Source organism: Cuculus canorus, chromosome 36 (genome assembly GCF_017976375.1).
Source record: "Cuculus canorus isolate bCucCan1 chromosome 36, bCucCan1.pri, whole genome shotgun sequence".
Classification (NCBI taxonomy): domain Eukaryota; kingdom Metazoa; phylum Chordata; class Aves; order Cuculiformes; family Cuculidae; genus Cuculus; species Cuculus canorus.
Window position 1 is genome coordinate 772190 of NC_071436.1, and position 19704 is coordinate 791893.

Sequence of the window (19704 nt, forward strand, 5' to 3'; positions counted from 1 at the left end):
CTCGCAGAGCGACGGCATGGCTTAGTGACGTAATTGCGGCGCGACCAGCGCAAAGCACGCTGGGACTTGTAGTTCGCGCGCCACCACACCACAACGAAACGAGATGGGGAGTGGGATGCTTTTTAATCCGGTTTTATTCCCTTTTATCCCAAATTTCGCGCTGGGGGGTGTTGAAGGATCGGAAGGGGGTGTCACAGAGCATTTTCAGGGGCTTTGTCGTCGTCTGGGGGGCAATCGATGAAGTCAGCCAGCATCGTGGCCGTCTCATCCAGCTCCTGGGGGGGGGGGGAGCAAAGGGGGGGGTCAGCACCCCAAAACCGCCCCATTCTACCCCAAAACCGCCCCCAACCCCCCCCCCCCCATTTTCAGCCCCTGACCACCCCCTTCCCCCTCCAGCCCCTAAATTGCACCATCTCCCCCCAAATTACTCCATTCTGCCCCCCAAATTGCCCCAAATTGCCCCCAAACTGCTTTTCTTGCTCCCCCAAAATTGCCGTTTCACCCCAAATTCCCCTCTTCACCTCCTCCTTCTCGGTGGGGGGGGCCGGGGGGGGCTCCTCCTCCTCCTCCTCATCCCCCAGCTCGGGGGGTGCAGGGGGGGTCCCGGTTCCCCCTGGGATTTCGGGGGGCGGCGGTGGCTCTGGAGGGGCCTCATCCAGGGTAGGGGGGGGCACCTCAGGGGCCTCCAGTATAGGGGGCTCCGGGGGGGGCTCCCCTTCTTCTTCCCCCCTATCCTGAGCGGTTTTGGGGTCCCCTCTGCCTTCGTCTTCCTCGTCTTCCTCCTCCTCGGGGGCCGGGGGGGGCTCCTGGCCTTCCTCCACCTCCATCACCAGCCCCCCCGTGTCCGGCGGTGGCGGCAGGGAGGTTTCCTGGGGAAGGGGCTGCCCTTCCTCTTCCTCTTCTTCTTCCTCTTCTTCTTCCTCTTCCTCGGAAAGACCTTCATCCTCCTCGTACTCTTCCTCCTCCTCGTCCTCCTCATACTCTTCCTCACCCAGCTCTTCCTCCTCGTCAAACTCTTCCTCTTCTTCTTCCTCCTCTTCTTCCTCAAAGAATTCCTCCTCCCCAAACTCCTCTTCCTCCTCTTCTTCCTCTTCCTCTTCCTCTTCCTCGCTGCTGTTAATGTTGATGACGGCCGGATCGGGTTCCCCGGGGGACTCGGTGGGGATGGTGGGGGGCGGTGGGGGGGCCAGGGGGGGCCCCGCTTCCTCGGGGGGCTCAGTGGGAGGTGGGGAGGGGGCAGGTGGAGGAGGAGGAGGAGGAGGAGGAAGAGGAGGAGGAGGAGGAGGAAGGGGGGGCGCAGCGTTGGCGGTGGGGGGGGGCAGCTTTGGGGCCGGGGGTCTCTTGGGGAGGGGGTGCCGGGGGCCCCCGTTTGGGGACGATAACGACGCTATCGTCGGAGTCGCTCTCTAACGAGATCTCCACGTCCGACGGTTCTTCTTTATCATAGTGGACAAAAACGGGGCGACGGGGGCGCCCCCCACCCCCTGGGACCCCCCCATCCTCTTCACCCCCCAAACCCGCAGGGGCTTCACCCCCACCCGGGGGCTCTTCCGCCAACGGTGGCAACCGCGGCAGTCCCAGGGGGTTTGGGGGGGCTGCAGCCGCCACGGCTCGGGGGCCCCCTGGAAATGCTGGGGGGGGAAGGGGACGAAATGGGGGTCCTGGGGGATCCGGGGGGGCTCCCGGTGCCGTTTGGGGGTGCAAAGGGGGCACCCAGGGGCGCGCCAGGGCGTTTGCCACCACCAGGGCTTCGGTGCAGAAAGAGGAGACCTGGAGGGGGGGGGACAGAAGGGGGGTTGTTATGGAGGGGAGGGGTCCTGGGGGGGGAAATGGGGGTCTTGGGGGGGGTTAAAGGGGTCCTGGGGGGACAATATGGGGGTCTTGGGGGGGGTTGTTATGGAGGGGAGGGGTCCTGGGGGGGCAATATGGGGGTCTCGGGGGAATAAATGGGTCCTGGGGGGGCAATATTGGGGTCTTGGGGGGGGAATTAAAGGGGTCCCGGGGGAATAAAGGGGTTCTGGGGGGGCAATATTGGGGTCTTGGGGGGGATTAAAGGGGTCCTGGGGGAATAAAGGCGTTCTGGGGGGGCAATATTGGGGTCTTGGGGGGGAATTAAAGGGGTCTCGGGGGAATAAAGGGGTTCTGGGGGGGGAATATGGGGGTCTTGGGGGGGGAATTAAAGGGGTCCCGGGGGAATAAAGGGGTTCGGGGGGGGCAATATGGGGGTCTTGGGGGGGATTAAAGGGGTCCTGGGAGGTTAAATGGATCCTGGGGGGGCAATATTGGGGTCTTGGGGGGGATTAAAGGGGTCTCGGGGGAATAAAGGGGTTCTGGGGGGGCAATATGGGGGTCTTGGGGGGGGAATTAAAGGGGTCCCGGGGGAATAAAGGGGTTCTGGGGGGGCAATATGGGGGTCTTGGGGGGGATTAAAGGGGTCCTGGGAGGTTAAATGGATCCTGGGGGGGCAATATTGGGGTCTTGGGGGGGATTAAAGGGGTCCCGGGGGAATAAAGGGGTTCTGGGGGGGGAATATGGGGGTCTTGAGGGGGGATAAAGGAGTCCTGGGGGAATAAAGAGGTTCTGGGGGGGCAATATGGGGGTCTTGGGGGGGATTAAAGGGGTCCTGGGAGGTTAAATGGATCCTGGGGGGGCAATATTGGGGTCTTGGGGGGGATTAAAGGGGTCCCGGGGGAATAAAGGGGTCCCGGGGGGGATTAAAGGGGTCCTGGGAAGTTAAATGGGTCCTGGGGGGCAATATGGGGGTCTTGAGGGAGGGATAGAGGGGTCCCGGGGCAATAAAGGGGTTCTGGGGAGCAATATGGGGGTCTTAGGGGGATAAAGGGGGTCCCGCTGCCCCTGGGTGAAGGCGCACAGGACAAGGGGGGGGGTCCCAGCTCTGGGATAGGGGGGTTTGGGGGTCCCATATCTGGAATGGGGGGGTCCCCTAGGATTTTGGGGGTGTCTGACCTGCAGCGCGGGGTCCCGCTGCCCCTCGGTGAAGGTGCACAGTACAAGGGGGGGGTCCCAGCTCTGGGATAGGGGGGTTTGGGGGTTCCACCTCTGGAATGGGGGTGTCTCTAGGGATTTGGGGGGGTCCCCTAGGATTTGGGGGTGTCTGACCTGCAGCGCGGGGTCCCGCTGCCCCGGGTGAAGGTGCACAGGACAAGGAGGGGGTTCCCAGCTTTGGGATGGGGGGGTTTGGGGGTCCCATATCTGGAATGGGGGGGGTCTCTAGGGATTTGGGGGTGTCTGACCTGCAGCGCGGGGTCCCGCTGCCCCTGGGTGAAGGCGCGCAGGACAAGGGGGGGGTCCCAGCTCTGGGATAGGGGGGGGGGCTCTGGAATGGGGGGGTCTCTAGGGATTTGGAGGGGGTCCCCTAGGATTTGGGGGTGTCTGACCTGCAGCGCGGGGTCCCGCTGCCCCTGGGTGAAGGTGCGCAGGACAAGGGGGGGTTTGGGGGTCCCATATCTGGGATTGGGGGGGTCCCCTAGGATTTGGGGGTGTCTGACCTGCAGCGCGGGGTCCCGCTGCCCCTGGGTGAAGGTGCACAGGACAAGGAGGGGGGGTCCCAGCTTTGGGATGGGGGGGTTTGGGGGTTCCACCTCTGGAATGGGGGGGGTCTCTAGGGATTTGGGGGGGGTCCTCTAGGATTTGGGGGTGTCTGACCTGCAGCGCGGGGTCCCGCTGCCCCTGGGTGAAGGCGCACAGGACAAGGCGGGGGGGTCCCAGCTCTGGGATAGGGGGTTTGGGGGTTCCACCTCTGGAATGGGGGTGTCTCTAGGGATTTGGGGGGGTCCCCTAGGATTTGGGGGTGTCTGACCTGCAGCGCGGGGTCCCGCTGCCCCTGGGTGAAGGCGCACAGGACAAGGAGGGGGGGTCCCAGCTTTGGGATGGGGGGGTTTGGGGGTTCCACCTCTGGAATGGGGGGGTCCCCTAGGATTTTGGGGGTGTCTGACCTGCAGCGCGGGGTCCCGCTGCCCCTGGGTGAAGGTGCGCAGGACAAGGGGGGGGGGTCCCAGCTCTGGGATAGGGGGTTTGGGGGTTCCACCTCTGGAATGGGGGTGTCTCTAGGGATTTGGGGGGGTCCCCTAGGATTTGGGGGTGTCTGACCTGCAGCGCGGGGTCCCGCTGCCCCTGGGTGAAGGTGCACAGGACAAGGCGGGGGGGTCCCAGGTCTGGGATAGGGGGGTTTGGGGGTTCTACCTCTGGAATGGGGGGGTCCCCTAGGATTTTGGGGGTGTCTGACCTGCAGCGCGGGGTCCCGCTGCCCCGGGTGAAGGCGCGCAGGACAAGGGGGGGGGGGTCCCAGCTCTGGGATGGGGGGGTCCCCTAGGATTTGGGGGTGTCTGACCTGCAGCGCGGGGTCCCGCTGCCCCTGGGTGAAGGTGCACAGGACAAGGGTGGGGGGTCCCAGCTCTGGGATAGGGGGGTTTGGAGGTTCCACCTCTGGAATGGGGGGGTCCCTAGGATTTGGGGGTGTCTGACCTGCAGCGCGGGGTCCCGCTGCCCCTGGGTGAACGAGCGCAGGACAAGGGGGGGGGGGTCCCAGCTCTGGGATAGGGGGGGGTCTCTGGAATGGGGGGGTCTCTAGGGATTTGGGGGTGTCCCCTAGGATTTGGGGGTGTCTGACCTGCAGCGCGGGGTCCCGCTGACCCGGGTGAAGGTGCACAGGACAAGGAGGGGGTTCCCAGCTTTGGGATGGGGGGGTTTGGGGGTCCCATATCTGGAATGGGGGGTGTCTCTAGGGATTTGGGGGGGGGTCCCCTAGGATTTGGGGGTGTCTGACCTGCAGCGCGGGGTCCCGCTGCCCCTGGGTGAAGGCGCGCAGGGCGCAGGGCAGCGGGGGGGCGCGGGCGGGGGCGAGCAGCAGTGCCAGCAGCAGCCGGTAGAGGGCGACGCGGCACCGGGCAGCGGCGTACGGCGAACCGGGGAGGGGGGACGGACCGGGGGGGTTCTCCCCTTGCGGTAATCGCAGCAGTAACGGCACCACCAACTCCTGCAGCCGCTGGGGAAAAAGGGGGGGCACAGGGGTTTGGGGGTCACACCTCCCTAACACACCCCCACCCCAACACCACCATAGGGAGCTGCTAAATCCCCCCCACCCCCCAAAATCTCATGGGGACTCCCCCCAACACCCCCTGACCCCCCCCCAGCCTCGTGGGGACCCCCCCTTGACAACCTCTGACCCCCCCCCCAGCCCCGTGGGGACCCCCCCCAATGCCCTCTGACCCCCCCAAATCTCATGGGGACCCCCCCCGATGCCCCCTGACCCCCCCAGCCTCGTGGGGACCCCCCCCAATGCCCTCTGACCCCCCAAATCTCATGGAAAACCCCCCCCTCAATGCCTCCTGAGCCCCCCAAATCTCATGGGGACCCCCCCAATGCCCTCTGACCCCCCCAAATCTCATGAGGACCCCCCCCCAATGCCCCCTGACCCCCCCCAAATCTCATGGGGACCCCCCCAATGCCCTCTGACCCCCCCAAATCTCATGGGGACCCCCCCAATGCCCTCTGACCCCCCCAAATCTCATGGCAACAACCCCCCCGATGCCCCCTGACCCCCCCAAATCTCATGGGGATCCCCCTCGATGCCCCCTGACCCCCCCCCAGCCCCGTGGGGACCCCCCCCTCAACACCCCCTGAGCCCCTAAATCTCATGGGGACCCCCCCAATGCCCCCTGAGCCCCTAAATCTCATGGAGACCCCCCCTGACACCCCCTGTTCCGTCCCCCCCCCCCCCCCAGCCCCATAGGGACCCCCTGACCCCCCCCAAATCTACAACCCCCCCCCCCAATACCCCCTAAACTCCCCCAAACCCATAGGAACCCTCCCCCAATACCTTAACCCCACAGGAACCCCCCCCCCCCCAAAAAAAAACGCCTTGCCCCCCCCCATCCACCCCGACCCCCCCCCAAATTTATGGGGTCTCTTGACACCCCCAAATCCCCCCCCCCTCATCCTTTTGGGGGGACCCCCCCCCCTTACCCGATGCGTTTCCTCCTTGATGAGTGGCCCCCCCGTCAGGACGATGCGGCGCAGCGCTGGGGGTGAAAAGTGGGGTGTCACTGGGGGGGTGTCCTCCTTTTTTGGGGGACCCCCCCCCCCATTTTCAGCTCTCGTCTATTTTTAGATCCTCTCTTGCCTTTCATTTTCAACCCCCCCTAATTTTCAACACCCCCCCCCAACACCCCCCCCCCCATTTTTGGGGACCCCAGACCCCTCAGCCCCACCCCCCCCAACTTTGCACCCCTTTTATTTCAAGGCACCACTTCATCCCCCCCCCCAGTTTTGCTCCCCCCCTCCTCCTTTGACCCACAGCCCCCCCTTTTTTTGCTGCCCCCCCCCCAATTTTAGGGGACCCCCCACCACCTCTCAGCGCGGCGGCGCAGACGTCGCTGTTGGCCGTCGGTTCCACTTTGCGGTGCAGGGGGGGGGCGTCCCCCCCGTCCCCCAATTTGGGGCGTTTGGGGGCGCTGGGTTTGGGGTCCGCTTTCAGCTTTTGGGGGGGGGGGGGAGAGAAAGGGGTTATTTGGGGGTGTCCTGGTGTAAAGGAGTCACTTTGGGGGGGTTCAGGGCTGTTTAGGGGTCCCGGGGGGGTCGTTTGGGGGTGTCTTGGTGTGTGTGGGGGTCACTTTGGGGGGGCTCAGGGCTGTTTGGGGGTGTCTTGGTGTGTGGGGGTCACTTTGGGGGGGCTCAGGGCTGTTTGGGGGTGTCTTGGTGTGTGGGGGTCACTTAGGGGGGGCTCAGGGCTGTTTGGGGGTCCCAGAGAGATAACTTGGGGGTGTCCTGGTGTGTGTGGGGTCACTTAGGGGGGGCTCAGGGCTGTTTGGGGGTCCCAGAGGGTCATTTTGGGGTGTCTTGGTGTGTGTGGGGTCACTTAGGGGGGGCTCAGGGCTGTTTGGGGGTCCCAAAGAGATCATTTGGGGGTGTCTTGGTGTGTGGGGGTCACTTTGGGGGGGCTCAGAGCTGTTTGGGGGTCCCAGGACTCAATTTAGGGGGTCCTGGGGGGGGTTGATTTGGGGGTGTCCCGGTTTTGGGGGGCTCAGAGCTGTTTGGGGGTCCCAGGACTCAATTTAGGGGGTCCTGGGGGGGGGGTTGATTTGGGGGTGTCCCGGTTTTGGGGGGGCTCAGAGCTGTTTGGGGGTCCCAGGACTCAATTTAGGGGGTCCTGGGGGGGTTGATTTGGGGGTGTCTCAATTTTGGGGGGCTCAGAGCTGTTTGGATGTCTCAGGACTCAATTTAAGTGGTCGATTTGGGGGTGTCTCGGTTTTGGGGTGCTCACCCTGGCGCCGGCGGTGGGGGGGGTGATGTCCCCCAAAAGGTGCCCCAATAGAGCCTCGGCGGGGGCGCCCCCCCCCCTGCAGCACCCCCGAAGCGGCGCCCGCTACGCGCACCCACAACTCCAACACCTCGTACAGGCGCGTCCGCACCGCCCTGGGGGGGGAGAAGAGGGGGTCAGGGGGGACCCCAAAAACCTGGGGGGCCCCCCAACATCCCCCACCCCCCCCTCAAGGACCCCAATGCGCCCCCTCCTCCCTTCATCCCTGCCCAGGGACCCCCAAAAGACAGACCCCCCCCCAGCACCCCCAAAGGTATGCACAGCCCTGGGGAGGGGACAGTGGGATCAGAGGGGACCCCAAAAACCTGGGGGGCCCCCCAACATCCCCCACACCCCCTCAAGGACCCCAATGCGCCCCCTCTCCCCTTCCTCCCTGCCCAGAGACCCCCAAAAGAGAGACCCTCCCCCAGCACCCCCAAAAGTATGCACAGCCCTGGGGTGGGGGGGGGGCAGTGGGATCAGAGGGGACCCCAAAACCCTGGGGGACCCCCAATTCCCCCTCAGGCCCCCCCCAAATCTCCCTGTGCTCCCCCAATTTCCTCAGGGATGCTCTAAAGTCTACCCCTGTGCGCCCCAAATCCCCCCATATCCCCCTCAAGGGATCCCCCCCCCCCGCATAACATCCCCCCCCCCCCCCCATAGGACACCCCAAAATCCCTCAGGGTCCCCCAAAACTTCCGTACCCAAAGGGTCTTTCCTGTCCCGGCAGCAACGGATCCCGCGCGCCGCTCCAGGCGCTCAGCACCTGCGGGAAGAGGCGCCCCAGGACGGAGCCCCAACGGACCAAGCGCGCCCCACAACTGGGGGGACCCCAAAATCAGCTTTCAGCACCCCAAAAAATCCCAACCCACCACCCCCAAAATTCAAAGGCGGCGCTGAAAAAAATCCGCCCCGAAAATCAAAATCAAAAGCTCAAAACGCGCCCCGAAGCGCTCTAAAAAGCAAAAGGGACGCCCCAAAACCTGCCCCAAGCACCCCAAAATCATAGCATAGCACCCCAAAAAGCAGAGGACACCCCAAAATCTGCCCCGAACCACTCCTAAAAGCAGAAGGCGCCCCAAAATCGGCCCCGAACCACTCCTAAAAGCACAGTAAATCAGCGCAAAACCAAAAGAGACGCCCCAAAAGCTGCCTGAAGCACCCCAAAATCAGAGCAAAGCACCCCAAAAATCAGAGGACACCCCAAAATCGGCCCCGAACCACTCCTAAAAGCAGAAGGCGCCCCAAAATCGGCCCCGAACCACTCCTAAAAGCACAGTAAATCAGCGCAAAACCAAAAGAGACGCCCCAAAAGCTGCCCCAAGCACCCCAAAATCATAGCATAGCACCCCAAAAATCAGAGAACACCCCAAAATCTGCCCCAAACACCCCAAAAAAGTAGAAGGCGCCCCAAAATCTGCCCCAAACCACTCCAAAAAGCACAGTAAATCAGCGCAAAAACAAAAGAGACGCCCCAAAACTTGCCTGAAGCACCCCAAAATCATAGCAAAGCACCCCAAAAAGCAGAGGACACCCCAAAATCTGCCCCGAACCACTCCTAAAAGCAGAAGGCGCCCCAAAATCGCCCCAAAGAGCACAGTAAATCAGCGCAAAACCAAAAGAGACGCCCCAAAACCTGCCTGAAGTACCCCAAAATCAGAGCAAAGCACCCCAAAAATCAGAGGACACCCCAAAATCGGCCCCGAACCACTCCTAAAAGCAGAAGGCGCCCCAAAATCGCCCCAAAGATCACAGAAAATCACTGCAAAATCAAAACTGATGCCCCAAAATCTACCCCAAGCACCCCAAAATCAGAGCAAAGCACCCCAAAAAGCAGAGGACACCCCAAAATCTGCCCCAAACCACTCCTAAAAGCAGAAGGCGCCCCAAAATCTGCCCCAAACCACTCCAAAAAGCACAGTAAATCAGCGCAAAACCAAAAGAGACGCCCCAAAATCTGCCCCAAACACCCCAAAATCATAGCAAAGCACCCCAAAAAGCAGAGGACACCCCAAAATCTGCCCCAAACACCCCAAAAAAGTAGAAGGCGCCCCAAAATCTGCCCCAAACCACTCCAAAAAGCACAGTAAATCAGCGCAAAACCAAAAGAGACGCCCCAAAACCTGCCCCAAGCACCCCAAAATCATAGCATAGCACCCCAAAAATCAGAGAACACCCCAAAATCTGCCCCAAACACCCCAAAAAAGTAGAAGGCGCCCCAAAATCTGCCCCAAACCACTCCAAAAAGCACAGTAAATCAGCGCAAAAACAAAAGAGACGCCCCAAAACTTGCCTGAAGCACCCCAAAATCATAGCAAAGCACCCCAAAAAGCAGAGGACACCCCAAAATCTGCCCCGAACCACTCCTAAAAGCAGAAGGCGCCCCAAAATTGGCCCTGAACACCCAAAGATCACAGAAAATCAGCACAAAACCAAAAGAGACGCCCTAAAACCTGCCCCAAGCACCCCAAAATCATAGCATAGCACCCCAAAAATCAGAGAACACCCCAAAATCTGCCCCAAACCACTCCTAAAAGCAGAAGACGCCCCAAAATCGCCCCAAAGATCACAGAAAATCACCGCAAAACCAAAAGAGACGCCCCAAAACCTGCCTGAAGTACCCCAAAATCATAGCAAAGCACCCCGAAAATCAGAGGACACCCCAAAATCTGCCCCAAACACCCCAAAATCATAGTAGGCCACCCAAAAAGCAGAAGACACCCCAAAATCTGCCCCAAACCACTCTAAAATCACAGCCAAACCCCCCCAGATCACCCCAACGTTAGACAAAAACCCCTCAAATCACCCCCAAATCACTTCCAGACACCCCAAAATCAGCCACGCACCCCCCAAAACCTCCCCGGACTCGGATGAGGATGAGAGCAAAGAGCACTCCCAGTGTCCTCCAACGCTCCCAGTTCCCCCCCCTCCCCGTCCTCCCAGTTCCCCCCCCCCAACAGCCCTAGGGAACCCCCAGTGCCCCCCCAAAACCCTCGGGGCCCCCCCAAAACGCTCCCCCTGTCCCCCCCAAACTCACGCCAGGATGAGGGCGGAGAGCACATCCAACACTTCCATATGCACCGACGGCAACAGCAGCATTTTGAGGGGACCGTCCCCAAACCAGTTCTGGGGGGACACCGGGAAGGGTCGGGACTGGGAGAGACTGGGAGAGCTTTGGGGACCCCTTCCCAGGGCCCCCCTCAAATCCACCGCCCCCCAACTCGCTCGGATTCCCACCAGTGCTCCCAGTTCCCCCCCAGCGCTCCCAGTTTCCCTCCCAGTGCTCCCAGTTTCCCCCTAGTGCTCCCAGTTCCCCCCCCAGCGCTCCCAGTTTCCCTCCCAGTGCTCCCAATTCCCCCCCAGTGCTCCCAGTTCCCCCCCAGCGCTCCCAGCTCCCCCCCAGTGCTCCCAGTTCCCCCCCAGTGCTCCCAGTTCCCCCCCAGCGCTCCCAGTTCCCTCCCAGTGCTCCCAGTTCCCCCCCAGCGCTCCCAGTTCCTTCCCAGTGCTCCCAGTTCCCCCCAGCGCTCTCAGTTTCCCCTCCCAGTGCTCCCAGTTCCCCCCCAGTGCTCTCAGTTCCCTCCCAGTGCTCCCAGTTTCCCCCTAGTGCTCCCAGTTCCCCCCCCAGCGCTCCCAGTTTCCCCCCCCAGTGCTCCCAGTTCCCCCCCAGCGCTCCCAGTTCCCCCCCAGCGCTCTCAGTTTCCCCCCCAGCGCTCCCAGTTTCCCCCCCAGCGCTCCCAGTTCCCCCCCAGCGCTCCCAGTTTCCCCCCCCAGTGCTCCCAGTTCCCCCCCAGCGCTCCCAGTTCCCCCCCAGCGCTCTCAGTTTCCCCCCCAGCGCTCCCAGTTTCCCCCTCAGCGCTCCCAGTTCCCTTCCAGCGCTCCCAGTTCCCCCCCCAGTGCTCCCAGTTCCCCCCCAAGTGCTCTCAGTTTCCCCCCCCAGTGCTCCCAGTTCCCCACCAGTGCTCCCAGTTCCCCACCAGTGCTCCCAGTTCCCCCCCAGCGCTCCCAGTTTCCCCCCCCAGTGCTCCCAGTTTCCCCCCCAGCGCTCCCAGTTCCCCCCCAGCGCTCTCAGTTTCCCCCCCAGCGCTCCCAGCTCCCCCCCAGCGCTCCCAGTTCCCCCCCCAGTGCTCCCAGTTTCCCTCCCAGTGCTCCCAGTTTCCCTCCCAGTGCTCCCAGCTCCCCCCCAGTGCTCCCAGCTCCCCCCAAGTGCTCTCAGTTTCCCCCCCAGTGCTCCCAGTTCCCTCCCAGTGCTCCCAGTTCCCTCCCAGTGCTCCCAGTTTCCCCCCCCAGTACTCCCAGTTCCCTCCCAGTGCTCCCAGTACACCCCCCAACCCTCTCACGATGTTCTTGCTGGTGATGTTGAGCGCGCGGCACACGAGATCCAAGATATCCTGGACCGGAACGGTAACCGGCGCCACGAATTCCTTACTGGGAACGAAATGGGAAGCGATTGGGGGGGGGAAACGGTTTGGGGGGGACAGGGGATTGGTTTTGGGGTGCCGGGGGGGGGGATCGGTACCTGAGCAGGAGCTGAAGGACGCGGGCGAGTCCCGAGAAGCGGTTGTGGAGGGTGAGGACGAAGCCGGCGTCGCCGTCCGGAGGGGGCGGAAGCAGCAGTTCCACCCCAGGACCCTCGTAGGGAAGGGGGTCTTGGGGAGGAAAGGGAGGGGGGGGGGAAAAAGAAGGGGTGTCAGGGGCCCCCCAAAACCAGCCCGGGGGTCCCCTGAAAGCCCCAAGACCCCCTGAGCGCCCCCCCCCACCTCAAGATCCCAAATCTCTCTCTCCAAGGGCTTCTCCATCCCTCCAAGCGCCCCAAATCCCTCTCCAAGAGCTTCTCCACCCCCCTAGAACCCCCTAAAATCCATTGTGAACCCCCTTTTGTGCCCCCAGACACCCCCAAACCCCTCTTAAGAGCCTCACCACCCCCCCAGGCCCCCCCAAAGTCCTCCTCTCTTCTCCTCAAGCACTTCTCCACCTCCCCAAATCCTTCTCCAAGGGCTTCTCCATCCCCCCAAGCGCCCCCAAATCCCTCTCCAAGAGTGCCTGCACCCCCCTAAACTCCCCCCAAACCCTTTGTGAACCCCCTTTGTGCCCCCAGACACCCCCAAACCCCCTCTTAAGAGCCTCACCGCTCCCCCAGCCCCCCCAAAATCCCCCTTCCTCCTCCTCAAACACTTCTCCACCTCCCCAAATCCTTCTCCAACGGCTTCTCCATCCCCCCAAGCCCCCCCAAATCCCTCTCCAAAAGCTTCTCCACCCCCCTAGAACCCCCTAAAACCCTTTGTGAACCCCCTTTGTGCCCCCAGACCCCCCCAAAACCCCTCTTAAGAGCCTCACCACTCCCCCAGGCCCCCCAAAATCCCCCTTCCTCCTCCTCAAACACTTCTCCACCTCCCCAAATCCCTCTCCAACGGCTTCTCCATCCCCCCAAGCCCCCCCAAATCCCTCTCCAAAAGCTTCTCCACCCCCCTAGAACCCCCTAAAATCCATTGTGAACCCCCTTTTGTGCCCCCAGACACCCCAAAACCCCTCTTAAGAGCCTCACCACCCCCCAGGCCCCCCCAAAGTCCTCCTCTCTTCTCCTCAAGCACTTCTCCACCTCCCCAAATCCTTCTCCAAGGGCTTCTCCATCCTCCCAAGCGCCCCCAAATCCTTCTCCAAGAGCTTCTCCACCCCCAAAACCCTTTGTGAACCCCTTTTGTGCCCCCAGACCCCCTCAAAACCCCTCTTAAGAGCCTCACCACCCCCCCAGGCCCCCCAAAATCCCCCTTCCTCCTCCTTAAATGCTACTCCACCTCCCCAAATCCCTCTCCAAGGGCTTTTCCATCCCTCCAAGCGCCCCAAATCCCTCTCCAAAAGCTTCTCCACCCCCTAAACTCCCCCAAAACCCTTTGTGAACCCCTTTTGTACCCCCAGACCCCCCCAAACCCCCTCTTAAGAGCCTCACCACCCCCCCAGGCCCCCCAAAATCCCCCTTCCTCCTCCTTAAACGCTTTTACACCTCCCCAAATCCCTCTCCAAGGGCTTTTCCATCCCCCCAAGCGCCCCCAAATTCCTCTCCAAGAGTGCCTGCACCCCCCTAGACCCCAAAACCCTTTGTGAACCCCTTTTGTGCCCCCAGACCCCCCCAAAACCCCTCTTAAGAGCCTCACCACCCCCCAGGCCCCCCCAAAGTCCTCCTCTCTTCTCCCCAAGCACCTCTCCACCCCCCCAAATCCCTCTCCAAGAGCTTCTCCACCCCCCTAAACTCCCCCAAAACCCTTTGTGAACCCCCTTTGTGCCCCCAGACACCCCCAAAACCCCTCTTAAGAGCCTCACCACCCCCCAGGCACCCCCAAAGTCCTCCTCTCTTCTCCCCGAGCACTTCTCCACCTCCCCAAATCCCTCTCCAACAGCTTCTCCATCCCCCCCAAGCCCCCCCAAATCCCTCTCCAAGGGCGCCTGCACCCCCCTAAACTCCCCCCAAACCCTTTGTGAACCCCCTTTGTGCCCCCAGACACCCCCAAACCCCCTCTTAAGAGCCTCACCGCTCCCCCAGGCCCCCCAAAATCCCCCTTCCTCCTCCTCAAACACTTCTCCACCTCCCCAAATCCCTCTCCAAGGACTTCTCCATCCCCCCAATCCCCCCCAAATCCCTCTCCAAGGACTTCTCCATCCCCCCAAGCCCCCCCAAATCCCTCTCCAAGGGCGCCTGCACCCCCCTGGCCCCCCCTTACCGCTCTCGCTGCCCTCGAAGAGCGCCCCAAGAAGCCGATGCAGCGTGGCCAACAGCCCCTGCACCTCCTGGTTCCAACACTCCGTGTGCCGCAGCCCCTGCGAGAATCCTCTGCCCAACGCCGGCAGCAGCGCGTAGCACTCGCACGCCAGCTGCGGGAGCACCCCAAAAGTCAGACCCGCACCCCAAAAACAGGCCTAGGAACCCCAAAAATGACTTCAGGACCCCCAAAAATGGGTTTGGGAACACCAAACCCCCCCAGAACAAACCCCAAAATTAGTCTGCGACGTCCAGAAACCTCTCAGAACAGACCCAGAAATGTCAAAATCAGGCCTGGGAACCCCAAAATCAGGCTTGGGAACCCCAAAATCGGGCCTGGGAACCCCAAAAATGACTTCAGGATCCCCCAAAATGGGTCTGGGAACACCAAACCCCCCCAGAACAAACCCCAAAATCCCCAAAATTAGTCTGTGATGTTCAGAAACCTCTCAGAACAGACCCAGAAATGCCAAAATCAGGTCTGGGAACCCCAAAATCAGGCCTGGGTACCCCAAAATCAGGCCTGGGTACCCCAAAAATGACTTCAGGATCCCCAAAAATGGGTCTGGGAACACCAAACCCCCCCAGAACAAACCCCAAATTCCCCAAAATTAGTCCGCGACGTCCAGAAACCTCTCAGAACAGACCCAGAAATGCCAAAATCAGGTCTGGGTACCCCAAAATCAGTCCTGGGAACCCCAAAATCAGGCCTGGGAACCCCAAAAATGACTTCAGGATCCCCAAAAATGGGCCTGGGAACCACAAACCCCCCCAGAACAAACCCAAAATCCGCCAAAATTAGTCTGCGATATCCAGAAACCTCTCAGAACAGACCCAGAAATGCCAAAATCAGGCCTGGGAACCCCAAAATCGGGCTTGGGAACCCCAAAATCAGGCCTGGGAACCCCAAAAATGGGCCTGGGAACCCCAAACCCCCCCAGAACAAACCCAAAAATCCCCAAAATTAGTCTGTGACGTCCAGAAACCTCTCAGAACATACCCAGAAATGCCAAAATCAGACCCGGGAACCCCAAAATCAGGCTTGGGAACCCCAAAATCGGGCCCAGGACCCCCAAAAATGACTTCAGGATCCCCAAAAATGGGTTTGGGAACACCAAACCTCCCCGAACAAACCCCAAAATCCGCCAAAATTAGTCTGCGATATCCAGAAACCTCTCAGAACAGACCCAGAAATGCCAAAATCAGGTCTGGGAACCCCAAAATCAGGCTTGGGAACCCCAAAATCGGGCCTGGGAACCCCAAACCCCCTAAAAGGAAACCCCAAAATCCCTGGAATGGATCCGGGAACCCCAGAAATGAACACAAAACACCCAACTCCCCCCTTCGATGGAGCTGGGAACCCCAAAAACAGACTCAAGAATCTCAAAAATAAACACAAAAACCCCCAAATCAGAAAAGAACAGAGCCAAAAACCCCCAAAAACAATCCGAGAACCCCAAAATCCCCTCCAAAATGGACTCAGGAACAGCAAAACCCAAAAACCCAAACCCGGGAACCCCAAAAGTGGACCAAAGAGACTCAGGAACCCCCAAAATAGACTCCGCAACCCAAAAAACAGATCTGGGACCCCCCCAAAAATGGACCCAGGAACCTCCAAATCAATCCTGAGACCACCAACCCCCCCCCCCCAAAACCAATCCCACCCTCTCCGGTTTTGGGGATCCCCCCCACCTGCTGTAGTTGGGGGGACTCGGAATCGATGCGGGATAGGAAATACGCTGCCAACTTCCCCTGTGGAATGAAAAGGGGTTTGGAAGGGGGGTCAGGACCCCCCCAAATCACAGGGGGGCACCCCTAAATCCCACAGGGGGGTCCCCGAAATTGCTGGGGGGGGGGCTTACCCGCATGGAGCCGCAGGCACGCGGGTAGAAGGTCATACACGATTTGATCCCCTCCAGCGTCGACAACTCGCACTGGGGGAAAAGTGGGGTTCAATCAGACCCCCCCCGAAGACCCCAGACCCCCCCAAATCCTCTACAACACCCCCCAAATTCCCCAGAACCCCTCCTCAAACCCCCAAGTCCCCTGCGTCCCCCTCCAAGCTTACCTCAAATCCCCTGTGCCCCCCCCACCTCAATTTGGGGGTCAATGCCCCCCCAAATCCCCCCTTTTGGGGGGGACAAGAAGATCAACAACCCCAACATTGGGGGTCACCGTTCTTCCCAGCCCCCCCAAACCCCTCAAACAACACCGTAGATACCCCCTAACCCCCTTCCTTAGAGGTCAGTGGTCCCCCCCAGCCCCCCCAAAACCCCAATTCGGGGCGCAGGGCGAGCGTGGGGGGGGTCAGCAGCCCTAAACTGTACTCAATCCCCCCACAGCCCCCCAAAATCCTCTCACAGCTCCCCTAAATCCTCCCATACCCGCCCTACAACCCTTTTAAACCCCAGACCTTGGGTCAGCGCCCCCCCCCAGCCCCCCCAAAACCCCCAATTCGGGGTGCAGGGCCAGCACAGGGGGGGCTCAGCAGCCCTGGGATGTGCTCAGTGCCCCCCAAATCCTCTCACAGCCCCCCTAAATCCTTTCACAGTTACCCTAAAATCACTCGTAGCTCCTCTAAACCATTCCATAGTCCCCCCAAAACCTTTCCTGGCTCCCTAAATCCTTCCATAATCCCCCCAAGACCCCCCCAAACCCCACCTCGGGGTGCAGGACCAGCACAGGGGGGGCTCAGCAGCCCTGGGATGTGCTCAGTGCCCCCCATAACCCCCTAAATCCTCTCACAGCCCCCCTAAATTCTTTCATAGTTCCCTTAAAATCACTCGTAGCTCCTCTAAACCATTCCATAGTCCCCCCAAAACCTTTCCTGGCTCCCTAAATCCTTTCATAACCCCCCCAAGACCCCCCCAAATCCCACCTCAGGGTGCAGGACCAGCATTGGGGGGGCTCAGCAGCCCTGGGATGTGCTCAGTGCCCCCCAAATCCTCTCACAGCCCCCCTAAATCCTATCACAGTTACCCTAAAATCACTTGTAACTCCTCTAAATCTTTGCATAGTCCCCCCAAAACCTTTCCTGGCCCCCTAAATCCTTCCATAATCCCCCCAAGACCCCCCCAAATCCCACCTCGGGGTGCAGGGCCAGCACAGGGGGGGCTCAGCAGCCCCGGGATGTACTCAGTGCCCCCCATAACCCCCCTAAATTCTCTCGTAGACCCCTAAATCCTTTCACAGCCCCCCCTAAAGCCTCTCATAGACCCCCCAGCCCCCCCAAACTGCCACCTCGGGGCGCAGGGCCAGCAGGGAGGTCAGCAGCCCCGGGATGTGGTCGGTGCCGATTTCCCGCGCCAATTCCGGGAGTTGCGCCGAGAACCGCAGCAGTTCGTGCAGCACCGACACCCCCAGCGCCATCGTGGGGGCCGGATCCTGCGACTGCGGAAAAGGGGGTGAAACGGGGGGGTCAGTAAGACTCCTGCTGCATAGGAACCCCCCCAAGTACACCCCCAAAACCCCTCAGTGCTGTCAGAATGTCTCCAAACCCCTTCTCAAACCTACAAAGACCCCTCAGGACCCCCCCCCATACCCCGACTACCCCCCAAAACCCCCTCAGAGACCCCCCCCTCAGGACCCCCCAAATCCTTCCCATGCCATCCAAGAGCCCCAGGACGCTCCAGTGCCCCCCCGGATCCCCCTTGGAATCCCCCCCTCGCGCCCCCAGAAGCAATCCCAGCCCCCGTGGCCCCCCATGGCCCCCCTAAAGTCCCTCCCCAGCCCCCCAAGACCCCCAAAGACCCCTCAAAGCCCCTCCTTAGCCCCCCAAGACCCCTTCAAAGCCCCTCCTCAGCCCCCCAGGACCCCCATGGACCCCTCAAAGCTCCTCATCAGCCCCCCAGGACCACCAAAGACCCCTCAAAGCCCCTCCTCAGCACCCCAAGAGCCCTTCAAAGCCCCTCCTCAGCCCCCCAGGACCCCCATGGAACCCTCAAAGCCCCTCCCCAGCCCCCCAGGACCCCCATGGACCCCTCAAAGCCCCTCCCCAGCCCACCAGGACCACCAAAGACCCCTCAAAGCCCCTCCTCAGCACCCCAAGAGCCCTTCAAAGCCCCTCCTCAGCCCCCCAGGACCCCCATGGACCCCTCAAAGCCCCTCCTCAGCCCCCCAAGACCCCTTCAAAGCCCCTCCCCAGCCCCACAAGACCCCTTCAAAGCCCCTCCCCAGCCCCCCAGGACCCCCATGGACCCCTCAAAGCCCCTCCTCAGCCCCCCAGGACCCCCATGGAACCCTCAAAGCCCCTCCTCAGCCCCCCAAGACCCCTTCAAAGCCCCTCCCCAGCCCCCCAGGGCCACCAAAGACCCCTCAAAGCCCCTCCTCAGCCCCCCAAGACCCCTTCAAAGTCCCTCCTCAGCCCCCCAGGACCACCAAAGACCCCTCAAAGCCCCTCCTCAGCACCCCAGGAGCCCTTCAAAGCCCCTCCTCAGCCCCCCAGGACCCCCATGGAACCCTCAAAGCCCCTCCTCAGCCCCCCAGGACCCCCATGGACCCCTCAAAGCCCCTCTTCAGCCCCCCAAGACCCCTTCAAAGCCCCTCCCCAGCCCCCCAGGACCCCCATGGACCCCTCAAAGCCCCTCCCCAGCCCCCCAGGAGCCCCCTGGACCCCTCAAAGCCCCTCCTCAGCCCCCCAGGACCCCTTCAAAACCCCTTCCTAACCCCCCCAGGACCCCTTCAAATCCCCTCTCCAGCCCCCCAGGACCCCCAAAGACCCTTTCAAAGCCCCTCCCCAGCCCCCCAGGACCCCCATGGACCCCTCAAAGCCCCTCATCAGCCCCCCAGGACCACCACAGAACCCTCAAAGCCCCTCCTCAGCCCCCCAGGAGCCCCCTGGACCCCTCAAAGCCCCTTCCCAGCCCCCCAGGACCCCTTCAAAGCCCCTCTCCAGCCCCCCAGGAGCCCCCTGGACCCCTCAAAGCCCCTCCCCAGCCCCCCAGGACCCCCCCAAAGCCCCTCCCCTCACCTGCAGGAGGTGCTGCAGCCCCCGCAGCCACCCCAGGCAGTGCTGCTGGAAGGGTTCGGTGGGGCTTTCGCTGACGAGGAGCGAGAGCAGACAAAGCCCTTCGAAGCGCGTCTTCATGGAGCCCAGGCGGGCGCTGGTGACGCCCACCAGCCCCCCAATAGCCTGAGCGCTCTGGGGGGGGGGGTCCGGGGGGGGGCACAAAGGACGAGGAGGAAGATCTTCATGATTAAGTAAGAGATACCTTCCCTTTACCTCCTTTTCTCCTCTCCTTGCCCCCCCCATCCCCCTGCCCCCCCGTTTTCCTGCTCTTTCTCCCTGCTTGTGCGCCCCCCCTTTGCCCACCCCCTCCTCTCTTTTCTGCCCCCCATCTCGCTGTCCCCCCACATTTGCCCCCACCTCCTCCTCCCTCTTGCCCCCCCCATATCACTTCCCCCTCTTTGCTCTCCCCCTTTGCCCCCCTCCTCTCTCTTTGCCCCCCCCATCTCTACCCCCCGCCCCCTCCTCCTCCTCCTCCTCCTCTTCATTCTCCTCCTCCCCCTCATCTCGGTGCCCCCCCCCCCCCTCCCCCTTTGCCCTCCCCCCATCCTCCGCCCACCTGGGTGCCCGCGCTGTCCCGCAACCCCCTCACGAGCCCCGGTAAGGCCCTCCGGGACGGAGGCAACGCGC

The 19704-nt window shown here is 62.0% G+C and overlaps 2 protein-coding genes across 2 annotated transcripts in view; one reads left to right on the top strand and one right to left on the bottom strand.

Moving 5' to 3' along the window:
* COPS6 (COP9 signalosome subunit 6) overlaps positions 1-19704 on the top strand; it is a 147958-nt gene that overhangs the window by 107592 nt on the left and 20662 nt on the right. The gene's annotated exons all lie outside the window — the stretch shown is intronic.
* Positions 177-19209, bottom strand: PELP1 (proline, glutamate and leucine rich protein 1). Its single transcript, XM_054052741.1, is given in 18 exon segments — positions 177-275; positions 522-1298; positions 1300-1547; positions 1550-1598; positions 1601-1770; positions 4787-5005; positions 5986-6041; positions 6370-6496; positions 7283-7434; positions 8023-8139; positions 10356-10444; positions 11656-11743; positions 11835-11964; positions 14032-14182; positions 15762-15821; positions 15932-16003; positions 17310-17459; positions 19039-19209. Coding segments are annotated over 18 exon segments (2856 nt in total). The 5' UTR covers positions 19156-19209; the 3' UTR covers positions 177-191.